This window comes from Heptranchias perlo, chromosome 19, assembly GCF_035084215.1.
Source record: "Heptranchias perlo isolate sHepPer1 chromosome 19, sHepPer1.hap1, whole genome shotgun sequence".
In the NCBI taxonomy this organism is placed as follows: domain Eukaryota; kingdom Metazoa; phylum Chordata; class Chondrichthyes; order Hexanchiformes; family Hexanchidae; genus Heptranchias; species Heptranchias perlo.
Window position 1 is genome coordinate 14,469,530 of NC_090343.1, and position 19,605 is coordinate 14,489,134.

General features: G+C 44.8%; 1 protein-coding gene across 5 annotated transcripts in view; it reads right to left on the minus strand.

The window, feature by feature from the left end:
* Positions 1–9,110: 9,110 nt before the first annotated feature.
* rbbp8l (retinoblastoma binding protein 8-like) overlaps positions 9,111–19,605 on the minus strand; it is a 72,174-nt gene continuing 61,679 nt past the window's right edge. For all 5 annotated transcript variants that reach the window (XM_068000778.1, XM_068000780.1, XM_068000781.1 and 2 more), the window contains one exon: positions 9,111–11,576. In XM_068000778.1, coding sequence (XP_067856879.1) covers positions 11,519–11,576 — 58 coding nt within the window. In that variant the 3' untranslated portion in view covers positions 9,111–11,518. The remainder of the gene's footprint in view (positions 11,577–19,605) is intronic.

A 19,605-nucleotide genomic window follows, 5' to 3' on the forward strand; every position in this document is an offset into this window, starting at 1 on the left:
AGGGGAGTTCGATGAGTATTTTAATAACTTTTTAAGGATATGCTTTAAATCTCTAAATATTAGTGTATACATATATATAAATTTTAATTTAATTGGTTGTAAACTTTCCATTCTTCGCGTCAGTTCCTTCCTCACCTTTTTTAAAAATGTGTTTATGGTATTCAAATATTTACAGTGTCAATAAGTCATGGAACTAGAATTTTCAACAATGTGACAAATTATTACAATATATTCAGGGGTTTGACTGAATAGAGATAAAAGAGCAGTTCCAATCTCTGAACCAGAATAAGTTGTAAAGGTGGATCACATCAAGTATTAAAAATGGACTTGATTGGACTGTACAGACAAAGTTACAACCAAAGATTTTTATTAAAAATGCATTATTCACAAGTTAAAAAAACTATAAAGATCAGTATGATGTGGGCGTCTCAGTGAGACTCCAAGAACAACAGTCCAAGAACTGTAATATTTACCAAATGTCAGTGATAACTGTGTGGTCAAAAGAAGATTGCTTAAAAATCCATACAGTGGAAAGAAAGTTGCATAGAAATCAAAAGTTTCCAATATCCTGCAATGTTATCACAATCTCACTCAAAGGTTGGTGGACAATTTTTACAAAACCAGCAAAACCAAAAACTTGGCACGGTGACACCTTTGTTCTGCTGTCAGGCAATTTTCGAGTTAAAAAAAAATGGTACAACATAAATAGCATTTAACACAGAGAATTTCTACTGATTCTTATAATCCTCACTATATGTCCACCATTTGCACTTGAAATGAAAAAACAGATCAATCTGGGACCCCTAGTATTTCTAATTTGTTTCAATGAGGGGAAAGGGAGGGGGAGTGGGACTAGCTGGATTGCTCTTGCATAGAGCCGGCGCGGATTCGATGGGCCGGATGGCCTCCTTCGGTGCTGTAACCTTGCTATGATTCTATGATTCTATTTATAAATTCAATGCAAATTGGTCAAATTAACAGTGGATACTAAACTAGGAGGGCAGTCAAGCCTGATGGGCCAACCAAGGACTTACACAATGAACTAGACAAAATCTGTATGTGAATATAACAGTAGCAGATGAAATTCAATACAGAAAAATGTAAGATATTGCACAGTGGAAGAAAAATGGGCAACATACGTAGTCAATGAAAGATATTGAATTAGTTGAAGATTAAGTTCAAAGAGATCTGGGAGTTTTGGTAGTCTTGCCATTTAGCATGTCCAGTCAGCATAGAGCAGTGAACAGAGTAAATAGAATATTGAACTATATTACTTAATCAATAAAAAGGAAAGGAAGAGCTATTAACATCCTCAGGACATCCTAAAGCACTTTACAGCCAATTAAGTACTTTTGAAGTGTAGTCAATGTTATAATGTAAGGAAACACGCAAGCCAATTTGCATACAGCAAGCAGTCTCAGAAACAGCAACCAGATACGTGACTAGATAATCTGTTTTAGTGATATTGGTTGAGGGATAAATATTGGCCAGGACACCAGGAGAACTCCCCTGCTTTTCTTCAAATAGTGCCATAGGGTCTTTTACATCCACCTGAGAAGGAACACGGAGCCTTGTTTTAACGTCTCATTTGAAAGGCAGCACCTCTATTTACCAACCTTTCCTCCTGTAATTTCCTACATTCTTTGTTACAGTATGCTATGCTCCCAAATTTGGTATTAGTGCAAATTTTTATATAATTCTTCCTATGCATATGTCCAAATCATCTATATAAATGGAAAACAAAAGAGGTCCTACCACAAATGCCTGGGACATACCACTACCCACATTTCACCAGCTTGAAGAACATCTATTTATCCCAATTTTTAACTTTCTGTCTTCCAACCATCTTCACCCATAGATATATTCCCCCAAATTTCATATGCTTTAATTTCCACGTTTTGCAATTGGTATCTTATCAAACATCTTCTGCAAAAATCTACATATACGTCGACTGCATTCCGTTTATCTATACACTGATTTCCTCAAAGATTTAACTTAATTAGTGAAGTTCAACCATACCTTTACAAATTCACAGATTATCCTTGATTAGAGAATGTTTAAGTGTTCATTAATTTCATCCTGCATAGTCCTGCATCCACATTGTCAATCCACCTGAATTTGAGAAGTTAAAATTGTCTTTTTACCCATTATTCAATTTGGTTGTGTAAACAGAACAAACATTAGCATTAATTTACCCAAAATAAGCCACACGTGTCACAACCATAATCAGACAATACTTTGAGGACTGCGTCCAGTTTTGGTTACCAAGACACAGGAGAAACATTTACGCCCTGGGGATGGTACAGAGAAGAGCCGCAAGGATGATCCTTAGCATTGGAGGATTGAGTAATAAAGAAAGGTTCAAGAAACCTGGCTTCTTCAGGCTTGAAAGGAGACAACTGAGAGGGGACCCAATGCAAGCAAATAAGGTAGTAAATGGCATACAAAAGATAAATCTGGAATGCTACTTTAAGATAAACTGTGACAGTAGGACAAGGGGGTACAGGTTCAAATTGGCAAAAGGATAATTTAGGACTGATGTCCAGAAACTATGAACTCAAAGAGTGATCAATGCATGGAATAAACTATTGGACAGCGTATTGGCAGCAAAAACCTTGGGATCAGCTGATGCTGTGTTGGGAGAACGTCAGGTTTTCTAGATGGAGAAACTAAGATAGGCTTGTTTATCTGCTGATCATTTTGTTATTCAGTATGTTTCCCGAAACATTCTTTAATACTAATACTTTAATACAACAACAACTTGCATTTATAGAGCGCCTTTAATGTAGTGAAATGTCCCAAGGCACTTCACAGGAGTGTTATCAAACAAAATTTGACAACGAACCGCATAAGGAGGTATTAGGGCAGCTGACCAAAGCTTGGTCAAAGAGGTAGGTTTTAAGGAGTGACTTAATGGAGGAGAGAGAGGTAGAGAAGCTGAGAGGTTTAGGGAGGGAATTCCAGAGTACATGGGAGAATGAACACACCGGGCTCGATGTTACGAGGCCTGCGGGTTTCCGGCGGGTTGGGTTTCGGGAGCGTGGTCAACACGCTCGGTGAAATTAGTGGGTTGCCCGCGCGATCGTAGCAGGCAACACACTAATAGGAATCAATTACCTGCTCCTCCGGGGTCTGCGCTGCTGGTCTGCGCGTCGGGCGGGCTGCGCATGCACAGTACGATCTGTCAGCTGGAGGCGCTCTATTTAAAGGGGCAGTCCTCCACTGACAGATGCTGCAACCAATGGAACAAATTACAGCATGGAGCAGCCCAGGGGGAAGGCTGCTCCCAGTTTAATGATGCCTCACCCCAGGTATCATCAGATGGGGTGAGGAGGAGGGCGAAGACAGAGATCTTCCACCCGGCGGGCGGGAGGAAACGGCCAGCCTCTGCCACCAAGAAGGCCTGGCTCGAGGTGGCAGAGGGGGTCACCTGCGCAACCAACATATTGCCCACCTGCATACAGTGCAGGAGGCGCTGCAATGACCTCAGTAGGTCAGCCACAGTGAGAACACAAAGTCTTTCCCCTACACTCCATCTGCCACAACACTGCCCCAACCCCACATCTCCTTCGGCACCGCCAACACCACTCTGTCACATCACCCCTCATACCCACTCAAACCCCATCCTCATCTTACCTCCACCTACTCACCTCGCCAGTACTCATCCTGCCACTAACACGCGACCCAATCCTCATACAATCTCATGGCTCTATCCCATACTCACCCTCTCGTGCATCTCCCTCACGGCCAGCCTCACTCAACCTGCCACCACCTGTGCTGCAGCCACAGGGCATGCATCACATATGTGCAGTAGGCAAATGTTTCGTGAGCATGAAGGGGGTGCACAAGGGTGTCGGAGGGTTTGCCATGGGTGTTACCTATATTGAATTTCAGAGCAACAAACAGCACACATTATATTGGCACCACCACTGCCATGTCTCCGCGAATCCTGTCTGTTGTGTCCAATAATGCCCGCTCCTGGGTATCACTATGAGGACCCACCACTGATGCCACCCATCGTGTTACTGCAGAGTAGGTGCAGGTGTATTTGCAGGGCTCTTCCGCGCAGACGACTGAGAGACATCGGCGGTGTAGCCGGCTGCACCCTGGAAGGATGCGGAGGAGAAGTTGTGGAGGGCAGTGGTGACTTTGACAGCGACAGGTAAGCAGTTGGTGCTGGGGCCAGCCAGGAGCAGCTCGGCATGAAAGAGCCTGCAGATCTCCACGACTACATGTCGAGCGAATCTGCGCCTCCGTGTGCACTGCTGCTCGGAGAGGTCCGGGGAGCTGCGCCTCGGTCTCTGGACCCTCTGGCGAGGGTAGTGCCCTCTGTGATGCGTCTCTCTCTGCGGTAGCCTTCCCTCCTGCTGAGCAGGTGGGCGTGCAACAACACCGTGTTGGGGGGCTCCACATCTCTGCGGCGGACGGCGTGGACTGCGAGGCTGCTGGGGCTGGTCATGCTGTTCGTCCTCCGAGGGTGTCCACGCACCACCCATCTGGCAGGTGTTGGTCTGAGGGGTTGTGCAGGGTAGTTGGGTGGTTCCTCGGACTGGGGCTGCGGTTTCGTGTCGGTCTGTCCTCTGGCTTGGCGGGGGGTGGTGGGGGGCAGGGGTTGCCCTATGTGACGCGGTGGCCTCCTGCGTGGGTGAGGGCTCTCCCCCGTGGAGTGCACCTTGGCACCTGCCACAGGCTGCTGGCTACAACACGCCTGGTTGGAGAGAGACTGTTTCCCCCAGTGTGTGAAACACTCTGCGATGCAGGTAAAATCCCACACTTCCTCTTTTGACAGCTGATTCAGCTCATTAACTGACCTCAACAAGCAAGGTAAGTACACTCAAGTGGAACCTCGCTGGCTTTAATTGCCTGCGGGATTCCCACCAGTGGGGGCCACGCACGCAGCCCCGCACGTCATCGGGGAACCCGGAAGTAGTCGGGATCGCGGTGCGATCCGGTCACGTGACCGCATATCGGGATTTTCGGGGCCCCCCCCGCTGGAAACCCGCAGGAAACCCGACCCTAAAATCGAGCCCACCTTATTTACAGTTTGCAACTTTTCTGTTTCTTTTGCTGAATGAATGGAATGAAAATATCAACATTTTATTGAACCTGGACGTTATATCCCTCCGCATTTGTTGAGGTTATGTTTAAGAACATCTGATGTTTTTATTGTTAGATCAGTTTTCATCAGCAAACAGATTGCATTCTTTGGCTTCAGCAGCTGTCCACAGCAGCACACAAGCTCAGATCATATAGCAGTGAGCCGCAGTTCTTGAAGGAAGAGTAATGGCGTGGGAACGATTTGGCATAATGCCAGCCACGCAGTTCGGTAGATAAGCATGAAATGATTCGGCAGATTACTGGAGCATAGTCTGCTGCATCATTGGCTAGATTTCACATTAAATTCGAACAGATAGAGAGTCAATGACAAGTGCTGTGATCTAGTGTAAGATTACACACCATGCCGTAATGTAAGCCATTGATTGATATGTCAGAGTAGAGCAAACACCCTTTTGTTTTTTCTGAAGGTGACGACTCTTCTGGAGTTGTTCCATAGGTGCCAACACTGTCTCGCCCAAGTAATACTTCCTCATGCGTAAGCCAGGACAGTGAATGTCAGCACCTATTTGAGCATGAAGGGTAAGACTCTACAGCCCAGCTGGGACCAATTACATTTAAAACTGCAGACGATTTGGTGCAATATGTATAATGTGAATACTTTGATAATGGGGCAGCTTGGCAGCTCAAAACAGTTCCTTGCTTAGAAAGAAACAAAAGCAGAAAACACTTAGCAGGTCAGGCAGTATCTGTGGAGTTAATGTTTCAGGTATGGACCCTTCATTTTTGGTGAAGGGTCCACATCCTAAATTTTAACTTTGTGTTGTCTCTCCACAGATGCTGGCTGACCTGCTGAAAGGTTCCAGCATTTTCTGTTTTTGCTTTAGATTTCCAGCATCTGTCGTTTTTTTGCTTCCTGCTTCGAAGGAACTGGGTTTGAATCCCAGCCTCGACCTGTATTTGAACTCAGCTACCTCCTGATTTGTAAATTTGCCAAGAATTACTTTCTGGGCAAAGAATTTTTTCTTCTCACAAGCAGAAAAACCCAGAGATAATCTCAGAGACAAAATCTGGAGCATAAAAACAGACTCTGGTTTCAAGAAAAGTGGAGATGAGACAAAAGTGAAGTGAATCAAAAATATTAATTTAAAACATATATTTTTATTATTTGTTTCAAACTAAATCCTGGAGGGAGTGGGAGCCCTCTGGCTGATTTTACTCCTTCCTGGCACAGAGGCAATGGCGCCAACGATAACAGCCCAGCTACTGCGCCAAGCTGAGATCATCTAAACTAGACCAGATGAGGACTCAGACCTGGAACCTTCTGATGTAGCGTCTCACAGAATTCACCTGTGAGGCTCCATTGCATGTACGTGGCCTGCATAGTCAAAAAGCTTGGGCACAGTGGCTGTCACTCATGAAAAATAAATGAAAACATTTACGGAATTAAAAATAAATCTACTTCAAGGCAGTCTTTAATTGGTAAGCCTTCAGATCGTAGATTTGACCTTGAGTGTAGAACATATTCTTCGTTCCTTCTGTGATCCTGAGTTCCATAGTTTACTGTTGTAATGCTATTACACACCAATATTGTTAATAGGATACTGGCATTTTAAACTGATGTATCACAGGTAACTAGACCAATTACTGATTGTTAGAATTAATGCATGATGCATACAGTATGATACTACTGTGTGTTATATTTACTCATTACTTTAAATAGTCATCTGAGGTAAGCATCGATGTACAATAAATTAATATTTTGTTTTAAGGATTTTCACCTAATGCAATTGAACTCCTATTAAAATTTCAGACTTGGTTTTTAGTCACACAAAATAGCTTTAATTAAATGTTGTCTTCCACGCTTAATTGTATGTGATGGAATCATTAGCATTCCAGAACTTGTTTCTATCCATATTCATACTTTCAAGAGAGGACTGGACCGGTTGTTGACCGGGGCAGAGATCGCATCAGATAGAAGGTAAATGGATGAACAGATAACAGATGCTGCATGTGATCTCCTGGACTGGTTTCGATCATCTGAGGCTGTCGGAGAGGAATTTTCCAGAGTTTATTTCCCTCATTAGCCCTGGATTTTTCTCAGGTATTTTTGCCTCTCCCAGGAGATGACATGGCTGCTGGGGGAGGGGGGGTGGTGGTGGGTAGGAAGTGTCTAGTCATGATGCTCCAGGCACCATGAGTGTGGGGCAGGCTTGATGGACTAGCTAGTCTTTTCCTGCCCATCATTTTCATATGTTTGTATAACACTGCAGAAAAAAGCAATGCCACAGTCTCCATGTGAAAGCCCGAATGACAGGTGGAATTGGATGGATATGTCAGCTGATACAGAGTGGATGCGGTGGATGAGTTGGGAACATATGATGTATGGAGTGAAGGGTGGGATTTGGCCATGAGAATTGTAGCACAGAGGAAGTCACCACAGCACAGCAGTTCTCAATGTCTGAAGAGAGAAAAAAGGCAAGAAATATTTCCTGCCTCTGGACTATTGACATTTGTTCTTCAAAGAACACCCGAAAAATATTAAGTTTCAGTTCAAACAGGAGCAGATCAGCACAAATAAGAAATTTTATTTCCTCCTCAAACATATATTTATTGCTGAAAAATTTAGTCCTAGGACTGAGGAAAGAGAAATCAGCTGTCAATCAAAGATGGCAGTTGTCAATCAAAGATGTCAGTTGTAACCAGTACTTCTGCAATGTAACTTTGAAATTTTTCTGATGTTCTGCTATTCTGATCCTGGTTAAATCTTCGCTTCTCTGCTTTTGGCAGCAGAAAGAATGGGGAAGTTAAAACTGTTAGCGAGTAAATATAATCTACATTGGGCATGAGAAGGAAAATACTGTAGGATAGATTTTCCTGACTTTTGCCTCCAGGGAATGCTTATTTCCCCAGGTGCAAAGGTGAGGAAAAAGTGACAGATTCATTTTACCGGGTCTCCACCCCTTTTAAGTTTCGCTGGATCCCTATGGCTTCCCTGAGAGGGACAGAGATGGTCCTATACCTGTAGTCGGCTCAGGCCTGAGGATCCCATGCAAATGAGGCAGGAAGGGACATACCCAGTTTCCTGACCTCAACCCTCATTTCACAAAACCAGCCTTCGCTGGGCATCCAAGTGTAGAGCATTTAGTGAGACGCGGCACCCCCATCAGTTGCCAGACAGCCTTAATCGCACACGCCTGACATATAGCTGAAAGCCTGAGAGGCCTGCAACTGTGCCTCACTTTTCTGCCCCTTCTGCCTGGGGCAGGAAATGCCCCAGGAAATCCCAATGTTCCTGGGCCTGGACAGGAGCAGCGCACTCCCAGTTCATTGCTCCTATTCAGCACTGGGGCATAGTCAGGCATATCAAAGTTGCAAAGAGAGCAGGAAGAGGAAAAAAATTAATTGGATCCGTGAACAAGCAAGCACAGCAAACTCCATGGGGTAATTTTCTGAGTACTTGGCACAATGAAGATCTGAGCACCGCAAACTGCAGGCCTCTTACCATTGCCAGTGTCTACTTGGAAAATGTAGGCAGGCGATCTTTGGGACCATACAAAGTCCATGTAGCAGGTAAGACAGGGATGTTTTATTTGGGAGCCCTATTACTTTTTAACTTTAGTCTTACACTACCAAAAGCCATGGATATTGAAGAGTAAAGAAAATCATGTGTATTAGGAAGTATTGATCTCGCAGTTTAAAAAATTGTCCATGGTTTTTTGTTTGTGTGTGTGTGTTAGTATGTCTGTTCATGTGTTTTAGTATGTATGTTGTGGTGTTGGTGTGGGGGTGGGGCAAGCTGAAGGCTATTACTAATGGCAATACAAACATAACAGTTTTTTCTGAATGACTCACTATCGTGTGCTATTTGTCTGGCTTCCAACAACAAGGGCTTACTATATTATACATTTACAGTATGTGAACAAAAGGGAAACAGGAAAATTAAATTTGGAACAATAAACATTTTTAACACATTTTATGTAGGTACCTATGATGTAAACGAGTAGTTTTTCGGGTAAATACATTAAATAATACATTCGAATTTAATTGAGAGAAAAAATGAAAAATGTGAACTTTATTTAGCTATCACTAGTTACAATATTCACATAAAAACTGGACAATGTAACAGGAAGTGTCATGGCCAAACATGCAATGTGACAAAGTAAGACTGATTGGAGAATGGAGAATTAGCTGATGGCCACCCTCACTCAGAGTATTTCTTTTACATAGCTGGTCATAAGATATTCTATTATAATATTTGAAGAAGAATTTTAATTGAAAACCCCTAATTTTAGTTAGTATTGTGCATTTTTGGAGCCCATAAATGTGAGTTGAGATTTGTTTACTGTCACTTTGTTGTTTTGATGTTAAACCTGCAGAAATTCAACAAGTGTGGTAAATAAAAGTATGCAGGACTTTACCTGAATTAGATTTTAAACTGGAGCAAGTATGAGGGTGAAGGACATTTTAGGCTGGATTTATATTGTAACATGAGCATCGCTGTGAAGTGGGTTCTGTCCTCCTGAAGGAGGCAGTGTCACACTATTTGGTCACATGAAGTATAATTCCAGCTTGGAGTCAAAGCTGTTTTGAAACATGCTCAGGGCCCATTTAAAATTAGATTTTAAAATAACTCCAAGTTGATTTGAATATCTAGACAATGCAATATTTCCATCTGCACTCTCAAATTATTTAAGGTTGAACAGTTGGAAATTGGTCTCTGCCCATTTGTAACTAAGGTGGGGGAATTCCATTTGGAGCCAGGCAATATAAACGAGGTATTGCCCAGCTGGAACCAATGCTGCAGCTACTCGTCTAAATGCACCCTTTAACAGCCCCACTCCTGCATGCAGAGAGGCTTTAACTACTTTATTCCCTTAAAAATTCTCTTTGCAGGTGCAAAGACCAAAATCAGATGCATTATTAGCGTGGAATTAGTTTAAAGCTGCTTTTATACTGGCTTTAGAGGTGTGTTGGTGGCACCAATTTCTGGAGCTTGGGTCTTATGCACTGAGCACCATCCTCAAAGTAAACTTACTGGGTTCACTATGTCTGGCCAATGGGAAGATCTGAAAAAACAGGTCCACCTTGCGTCTGGATTTAGTGAATCCAACAAGTTTATACTGAAGTTGGTGCTGGCTGCACAAGTCCTACGTGCCAAGAACTAATGGTGTTAATACCTCTCTAAATCCAATGCAGAAGTTGCTTCATTTTATAACTTGATTCTTTCATTAGCATTTTAAATGTTAGAAAAATGAAAATACATTTTAAAAACGGCAGCATCTTACCAATCACTAGTTCAAACCCGACCTATTAAATGGGACCTTCTGTAATGAATATGCTGCAGAGACAGATACAATGCTAGCATTTATGTTCTTTGAAAAGTTACAGTGAGTTATGCAGCTCCAACTTATCCTGAGACAAATTGTGATGCTCTTTTCAGAACACTTATGCAGGTAGGTCAGAGATTGAGAGGAATGTAGGAAAAGCTGAATAAGTTATGCAATTGTTGGCAGAATCATTTATTGCATTGACATGCTACACCAGAGAGCGGTAGAGCACAAATACATAATCTCAGGTCGGCCTGTCTAAGAATCAGAGAGTGGAGGTGAAGGGTTTCCATTAGGCTTGAGATGGAAAAGTTAGAGATGTCTTAAAGCAGTTTTCCTCGACTGCCCATCTTAATGGAGCAACGCAGGAACAGTATAGCGTTCTAAAGACCCATGACAAAGAGGAACAGTATAACCCACAAATAAAGTAAGACTTGTAAAAATACTGAATGACAGACTGAAGGCTTTCTCCCTCTGCTCTCTGTAAGGGTCCTAAAGAAATGAGTTTAAACAAACTCAATCCAGTTCCTAGTACGTTAGTCCACAACGCCTACTTGCTATTAATTTAGCATTAAATTGGTAATCTCATTTGGAGAGGCTATAGGAATGGCTGGAGTTAGGAAATAGAATGGCAGTAGGAGCTATAATGAGGTTAGGGTTGTGGCCTATTTTTGGGGTAGAGTAGAGAAAGTCTCAGTCTGTTCCTGGCCTGTGTTACATTTGTCACAGGGATGCTTGATGTCAATACATGATAGCATAAGTGGAAGTGCTCCATTTCCTCAGCAATTAAACCATTCCTCAACTTGCCAAGAAAATGTATTTTACAAATGCCAGTTTTTTTTAAACAATGTACTGGATCAGGTGTTTATGATATTGTAGATCTGTCTATGTTACTAATTCAGCCTAGACATTTCAAAAGTACGTAACATAACTGATCATGAAAAGCAAAACTAATTTCTACTCTAACTGCGGGTGTTCAATTCTAAATGTGCTATTGGTCCACTAGAGGATTTGGTTGACTACTGATCAGGTAATGTACAAGGAACATTGGAAGTTCATGTGACTGAACTGCTGCTTAACCAAGTCATATATGTATTGATATTCTTAACTTCTCTTCTGTTCATGGAGAATCTTCAATCTTCAGATCTGTTGCTTTGCCGTCTTTGTAATAAATCTCCTCCTTCGTTTGGACTACAGAAAAACATATATTGTCAACATGATAACTGGATTCTGTTAAAATACAAAATCACTGAGTATTAATACATAGCTCTACAAGCCCACTTTCATCATAAACAGTAAGCCTTATCAACTACTATCTTTAAAAAGTATCTATAAAATACTTAACTATGAAAAGCTTCATTTCTTTCCCTCAACACTTTGGACATGATTTTAAATGGGAAAAACGGGTGGGCTGGGGCGGGAGGAGACAGTAAAAATTTTAAAAAGCTAAAACCCGCCCCTAACCCGCCTCCAACTCACCCATTTCTGGTTTTCATGGAGGCAGGACGAGGGGGCGGGCGACCAACCCGCTCTTGGGAGGTGAATCGGTCAGTGAAAGCTTTCAAAGATGCTGCGGGCCTCCATTTTGACAGGGTTTTTGTTTTTAACCCCTGGGAGCCGGGATTCCCAGGCCTTCTCCTTCACGCCACTTGAGAGGAGGTGAGAAGGCCCGAAACTGCAGGTAAGTGCCTTTATAGCACAGCTTGTGGGCCCGGAGGAGCAGGAGTGCTTCCCCAGGCCTAACAAGCCTACCTGCAGCGACCAACCCCACGATCTCCGATCCCCCCCAACAATCTCTGAACCCCGCCATGATCTCCGACCCCCCCACAATCTCTGACCCTCGACCCCGACCCCTCGATGACCGACCCCCCATCCAACACTTATCTGCTCGCTTCCTCTTCCTTCCTCTTCTCCCGTCCAACTGGGACCAGCCTGTCAATCAGGCCGGCCTGTCGGGCGGGAAATCGTCAAAAAAAAACGTCCTTATGTCAAAATCGTAAGGAGTCTGGGAAACCCATACTTCCAGGTTTCCTGTAAAGAATTCCATCCCCCGCCCCCTCGATAAAATCATGCCCTATAGTGCCCTAATTGTACCTACTGAAGTCATGCTTCCCCGTTATTCCATTGAGGAATGATACAGCAACTTTTGTACCAAATTTCTAAAACAAAATTACATGTTGAACATTTTTTTTATTTTAGATTGTTTTGGGTGAATTTTGCACTTAAGACAAGGGGCCCGATTTTACCAGGCCTGCGGGTTTCCGGCGGGTTGGGTTTCGGGAGCGTGGTCAACACGCTCGGTGAAATTAGTGGGTTGCCCGCGCGATCGTAGCAGGCAATCCACTAATTGGATCCAATTACCTGCTCCTCCGGGCTCCGCGCTGCTGGTCTGCGTGTCGGGCGGGCTGCGCATGCGCAGTACGATCTGTCAGCTGGAGGCTCTCTAGTTAAAGGGGCAGTCCTCCACTGACAGATGCTGCAACCAATAGAACACATTACAGCATGGAGCAGCCCAGGGGGAAGGCTGCTCCCAGTTTAATGATGCCTCACCCCAGGTATCACCAGATGGGGTGAGGAGGAGGGGGAGGACAGAGATCTTCCACCCGGCGGGCGGGAGGAAGCGGCCTGCCTCTGCCACCAAGAAGGCCTGGATCGAGGTGGCAGAGGAGGTCACCTGCACCACCAACATATTGCCCACCTGCATACAGTGCAGGAGGCGCTCCAATGACCTCAGTAGGTCAGCCACAGTGAGAACACATAGTCTTTCCCCTACACTCCGTCTGCCACAACACTGCCCCCACCCCACATCTCCTTCGGCACCGCCAACACCACTCTGTCACATCACCCCTCATACCCACTCAAACCCCATCCTCATCTTACCTGCACCTACTCACCTCGCGAGTACTCACCCCGCCACTAACACGCAACCCAATCCTCATATAATCTCATGGCTCTATCCCATACACACCCTCTCGTGCATCTCCCTCACGGCCAGCCTCACTCAACCTGCCACCACCTGTGCTGCAGCCACAGGGCATGCATCACATATGTGCAGTAGGCAGCGTAAGGCAAACATGTCGTGAGCATGAAGGGGATGCACAAGGGTGTTTGAGGGTTTGTCATGGGTGTTACCTATATTGAATTTCAGAACAACTCACATCACACATTATATTGGCACCACCACTGCCATGTCTCCGCGAATCCTGTATGTTTTGTGCAATAATGCCCGCTCCTGGGTATCACTATGAGGACCCACCACTGATGCCACCCATTGTGTCACTGCAGAGTGGGTGCAGTTTTATTTGCAGGGCTCTTCCGCGCAGACGACTGAGAGACATCGGCGGTGTACGCGGCTGCACCCTGGAAGGATGCGGAGGAGAAGTTGTGGAGGGCAGTGGTGACTTTGGCAGCGACAGGTAAGCAGATGGTGCTGGGGCCAGCCAGGAGCAGCTCGGCATGAAAGAGGCTGCAGATGTCCACGACTACATGTCGAGTGAATCTGCGCCTCCGTATGCACTGCTGCTCGGAGAGGTCCGGGGAGCTGCGCCTCGGTCTGTGGACCCTGTGGCGAGGGTAGTGCCCTCTGCGATGCGTCTCTCTCTGCGGTAGCCCTCCCTCCTGCTGTACAGGTGGATGTGTCACAGCACTCTGTTGTGGAGCTCCACGTGTCAGAGGTGGACGGCGTGGATGGCGAGGCTGGTGATGCTGTTCGCCCTCCGAGGGGGTCATGACTGCAGCTACGACGGCCCCCATCCGCAAGATGTACATCTGAGGGGGTCCGCAAGGTAGGCACATGTCTCCGGACCACGGGGTGAGTGTGCAGGTTGGTGACTTTGACCGTCAGGAGGGGGGTGGTGGAGGCCACACTTTGTCCCAAGTGACAGAGCGGCCTCCTGCAATGGGTGAGGGTCTTCCCCCCCACACCTGTCAAATGGACCTTTGCAGCTGCCACAGGCTGACGGCTGCAACACGTCCAGTTTCCCCCAGGGTGTGAAACAGTCCCATGTTTCTCCAAAATCACACACAGTCCCTTAATCAGGTCAGTTAATGACCTGAACAAGCGAAATAAATACACTCAAGTGGCATCCCGCTGGCTTTAATTGCCTGCGGGATTCCTACCAGCGGGGGCTACGCACGCACCCCCGCACGTCATCGGGGAACCCAGAAGTGGGCGGGATCGTGGTGCGATCCGGTCACGTGTCTGGATATCGGGATTTTCGGGGGCCCCCCGCTGGAAACGCACAGGAAACCCGCCGGTAAAATCGAGCCCAAGATTTCTTAGTGCTGGGGAAAGAAACAACCTTCCATTTCTACACCAGTCTCAGTCGCAAGAATAGGTACTCCAGGGACCAGATATAGACCCAAGCTCCTTCTACTCTCTCCCAACGATTGGATTGAAGTGGCACTATTGTGATGTTAGTATCAAGCCCGTTAAATGTTTGTGGGAAATTCCTCTCCTCACTATTTTGACAAAGACACCTCTGTTTAAAATAAATGGTTTAACACCTTCATTAAAATAACAGGAATTTTACTTGAACATGTTGACATATATTTTACTTATATATTGCAGTGAAATTTCAACCCAAACATGCCTTAATCCCAATCTCAGCACAGCACACCCTATTGCCCTGTGTGAATTTTCCAGTTTTGCACATTCTTGTGATTCTTCTGAGCGAGAAGACCAATGCAATGTCAATTATTGGTTAATTATGGACAATTTCATGCTGCAGATTTGTGCTCACTAGGAACTGAGTTGAAGCTGTCTAAATTCATCAGGACTCTTCTAGCCAGTAGCAGAAGGAGAAGTTTATCCCATCAGTCAGAGTTAAATTTAAACCCAAGTCTAAGAAGTAAAAGGGCAGTGTGCTAACTGCTCAATTCCCCTATTAACTTTTTAAACTTATTCAGAGAACAGCATAAATAATTTATTCTTATTGCTGTCATTTATTTTGAAGAAAAAAAATCAGCTAAAAGGTCTTCATCTCCCAGTGGAGCCGTGGTGCTCTTTGGGGTTGATTACCTTACTCTAGTAAAGGTTTGGGACTCTCATTAGGCCCTTGACTGTTTTTGTTTGGACAGGAGGATCACCCTGTTGAAGAAGCTGCAAACATTGGCCAGGATGGAGGGGGTCGTCAGGTTCCCTCCTAGAAAGGTAAAAATGCTGCTCCTTGTGGCTTCTGTGTCAGGAGGCTGAGTCAGGCAGGTGCCTCGGTCGCCTGAAAAAAGGGCCCAGTTAAGATAGTGGCAGATAGAAATCGAGCAGGAACGGGCTGGTAAGTCTTTGCAAAGATATTTTAAATGCGCACCCACCACCCTGTTCCTCGCTGGGCAAGGTGGGTTAAAATATCCCCTCATTTTTCTCTGAAATATTCAGATATGGGATATTATTAATAATATAATTAAACAACAACACAATAATGGCTAAATTCCTGGCTACAAATATTCTTCCAGTCCCACTTACCAATATGGTTGACTCTTAACTGCCCTCTCCAGTGGTCTAGCAAGGCACTCAGTTCCACCAGCACCATCTCAGGGCAACTGGGGATGGGCATTAAATCCCGAGAATGAATAATACAAAAAAAAAAATCACAAAGCTGGTAAATTCACCAAGTCATGTGATAGTGAGTCACACAGATAAGGATGGCCCCAGGTTCGACCCCCGATATGTGCTGAATTAACTAACCTTAGCTGGGGTGGGGTGGGCTTGGGAATCACTGCAATTGGTCATGGCTTCCCTGGGCTCGGGAGGAGTAACATCAGCTAAGGTTTCTGCTCCTGATTGGTATCCAGTGACTGCAGTTGGAAGTGCATCCTTATGAAGATCAGGCAAATTCAAGATTGGGTTCAGCTGTGATGCCTGCCAAAATGGAATAGCCCAGTGAAACTCACAACTGATTGGCCAATTGGATGAGGTACCAGAGGGCTGTGGCTGCCCATGGCACTGCACTGCAGAATAAGTTACTGCATTCAGCCAACATTCCTTCCTGATATTTGTCTAAGTCTCCCCTCTCATCTGATCCACTATAGCAGTACTAGCCTATTTACGGAGTGTAAGAAAGAAAGAAAGAGAGCCTTGCATATAGCGCCTTTCACAACCTCAGTACATCCCAAAGCGGTTTACAGACAATGAAGAACTTTTGGAAGTGTAGTCACTGTTGTAATGTATGAAACGTGGCAGCCAATTTGCACCCAGTTATGTTCCACAAACAATAGTGTGACAATGACCAGATAATCTGTCTTAGGATGTTGGCTGAGGGATAAATATTGGCCAGGACATCGGGGTGAACTCCCTTGCTCATCTCCGAAATAGTGGCATGAGATCTTTTACATCCACCTGAGAGGGCAGACGGGGCCTCGGTAAGAAAGTAAGCATAACCTCATAGGAACAACGAGGAGGCCAGTCAGCCCCTTGAGCCTGCTCTGTCATTCAATGAGATTATGGTTGACCTGTACCTCAACTCGATTCATCTCCTAACCTCTCCCTCCAGGAGATTGAGAATAGGATGGGACAGCAAATGGAGATGGTTGGGGTAGAGAGGGGAAACAGACACAAATTCACATTAGGCAGGAGAGGGAAAATGGCTGGTCATGGACTAAGTGTTTTGTGCATTCCACATGCCTGAAAACATTATTCAGGCACTTGTGGCTCAACCTATAAAGCTCTGCATAATAGAAATTGTTTCTCCCCCTCTTGCAATGCCATCCTTGTGCTGGCTGAAAATGGATATGGAAGACTTTCCCACGATAAAGTGATTGATCTCTGCTCTGCACCGCTCCATGAGGAGATAAGCGACTCAGCAATGTGGTGTCATGAGCATGAAGCCACGTCTTGCTACTCCATGACGCCACATATTCGAGGTTCAACATGCTGTGGCAGTGCACCATCATTGCTTAACTAGCTCTGAAATTATATTATTGGAAACATTGATAGTGATTGATGTTCACACAGTAAAGTTCATGGCCCCGAAACTCCGAACTGCTTGCTCCACCAGTGAGGACAATCAGACCTCGACCCAAATTCTGGCGACGGGGTCATTTGCATACTTGGGGCTGGTGCATCGTGTCAGTGCGGCTGCATCAACAGCACTCTCCCCTATCTGCTGCCGTTCGTTAGACTTACACTTGCCCATAGACTTTCTATGGGGTTTTGCATGGTGAGTTAGAGATCCAAACAGCGCAGCGCCCTCTACAGGACATCTGGGACCTGTGTGAACAGGGCAAGCAGCTGTGTATCTCCTTCACTGATCAGACTGAAGAATCGTTAATGAGCAGCGCAGTCAGAACCAGGAAGTATAAGTTAGAATAGTGAAAGCAAAATAAAAAGAGGGAAAGATTGGATTATGAGAGAGATAAAAAGTACAGAAAGAAAAAGTAAAAAAAAAATTATTAAAAAAATCTCCAACAATGATTAAAAGCTGAGCTAATGAGACTCCACACTTGTAAAGGTTAATTTTCAGTGCCAGAGAGGTTGTTTGGCAGTAATTAAGACTTACCATGACGTTAAAAAGGTACTTAGACTGGAATGGACAAGCCCTAACTTTCTGTGGTGAGTTTAGTTCCTATCTGCCACCCAAGTACAGGAACATCATGTCGTTCAATATATTTGAATGGGGAACCAGACGACGAGATGTCACTTTAGTGCAGCTTCTGGAGGAGCAGTGCATCTCGGACAGCAACTTCCAGATCTCCACGTTTAACTGTGCATCTCCGCTCGCTGGCTGTTGCTGCCTCATTTGTGTATAAATAACGGTGAGCGCTGTTAGCCTCACCATTATTTTCACAGCAAAATTCGGCCAAACAGGGTCTCAAAATTAGTTCAGTAATAATCCTTACATAGTGTTTCTCTCCCTTCCTGTCACTAGGTGGCAGGCTGTTAATCAAGTTCCATATTTTCCACAGTACAATCTACTCTTAATTCAAAGTTGTTTAATTCAAATGATCCAATAATTAAAATTTCCGAAATTCTAAATTCTCACTTGCTGTGTGATTTACATTGCTTAATTCAAACTATTGTATAATTCCATTTTTTTAGTGCAAAAAATGACTTTGAATTGTCAGGAATTTAAAGGGGACATGAATTCCAATCCTAGTTAATTGTCTTGGATGACACTTTTTCATCAGGCAACATATTGGAAAAATAAGATGTGCTCAACAATGTGACTGATAACTCAGCTACATCACCACAACGCCTATGGATAGTGCCTGTCTGCACTTAGGATTTAACCACCCATCCTCCCATACACAGCATAAGTTGTTACTACAGCAATATATAGCATTTGTGGTTGAGCAAACTTACTTCAGAAGCCAACATAGTGGATGTTCAGCTGAGCCTTGTGAACAGGCTGTTTCTGGGTGTTGCAGGAATTTAGCCTGTCTGAAAAATTCCCCAATGCGGTGACAATACCCATTTTACATAACTTTAGCTGGCTACTTACTTCTATTGGAGTATTACAGTAGAAATACTGAATGGTGCTAAAGCATGAATATATTAATGTTGAACAAGTAAATATTTAGGCTGGGATTCTTGTCTTTGGAATGGCGTTCCGGTAGGACAGGACTTCTGCCCACCCCTTTGAATCCGCCCCAACCCCGACACATTTACCTGGGTTTGCGGTCATTTGTGATGCTTGGCAGGTTCTTGCCACGATGCCTGCTGCCAAGAGGGAGCCTGCTAGTGCGAAGAGGACAATCTTAACCAAGCTGGCAAAGGACCTTAAAGGGGCAGGAGATTGGAGTGCAAGTTCCACTGAAAGCCTTTGCCGAGACCAGGGCCTTCAGTGAGTAAATGTTGGGTGCCACACTGGAGGGAGAGGAGTTTGCTACAAGCACCACAGGCAGGACTTCAGGGCCATTACCGATTCTTCCTGGGACCGACCGCCACCTTCCCCATGGTGGCTCCGGGAAGCAGCAGTAACACATGCAGATGGGAGGGAAATCTGACGGGCAGAGAAGGAGAGGCCAGCAATAATCTCATGGGGGGCAGGGGGAGGGAAATATCGGTCAGTGGTGGGGCGGGGGGAATGAGTCGGTAGTAGGTTTCACATTTTCCTTCATTCTCCACTAAAATCCCATCCGATTTCGAGGGGGGGGGGGGAATCGAGGGGAATCGAGGAGAATCCCGGCCTTAATGACTTGAACAGTTAAATCACTCTCTTCTATTTCACTTTTTTCTGCATCACTGATGATTGTTGAATTTTAGGAATAGCGCATGAAGTGAGAA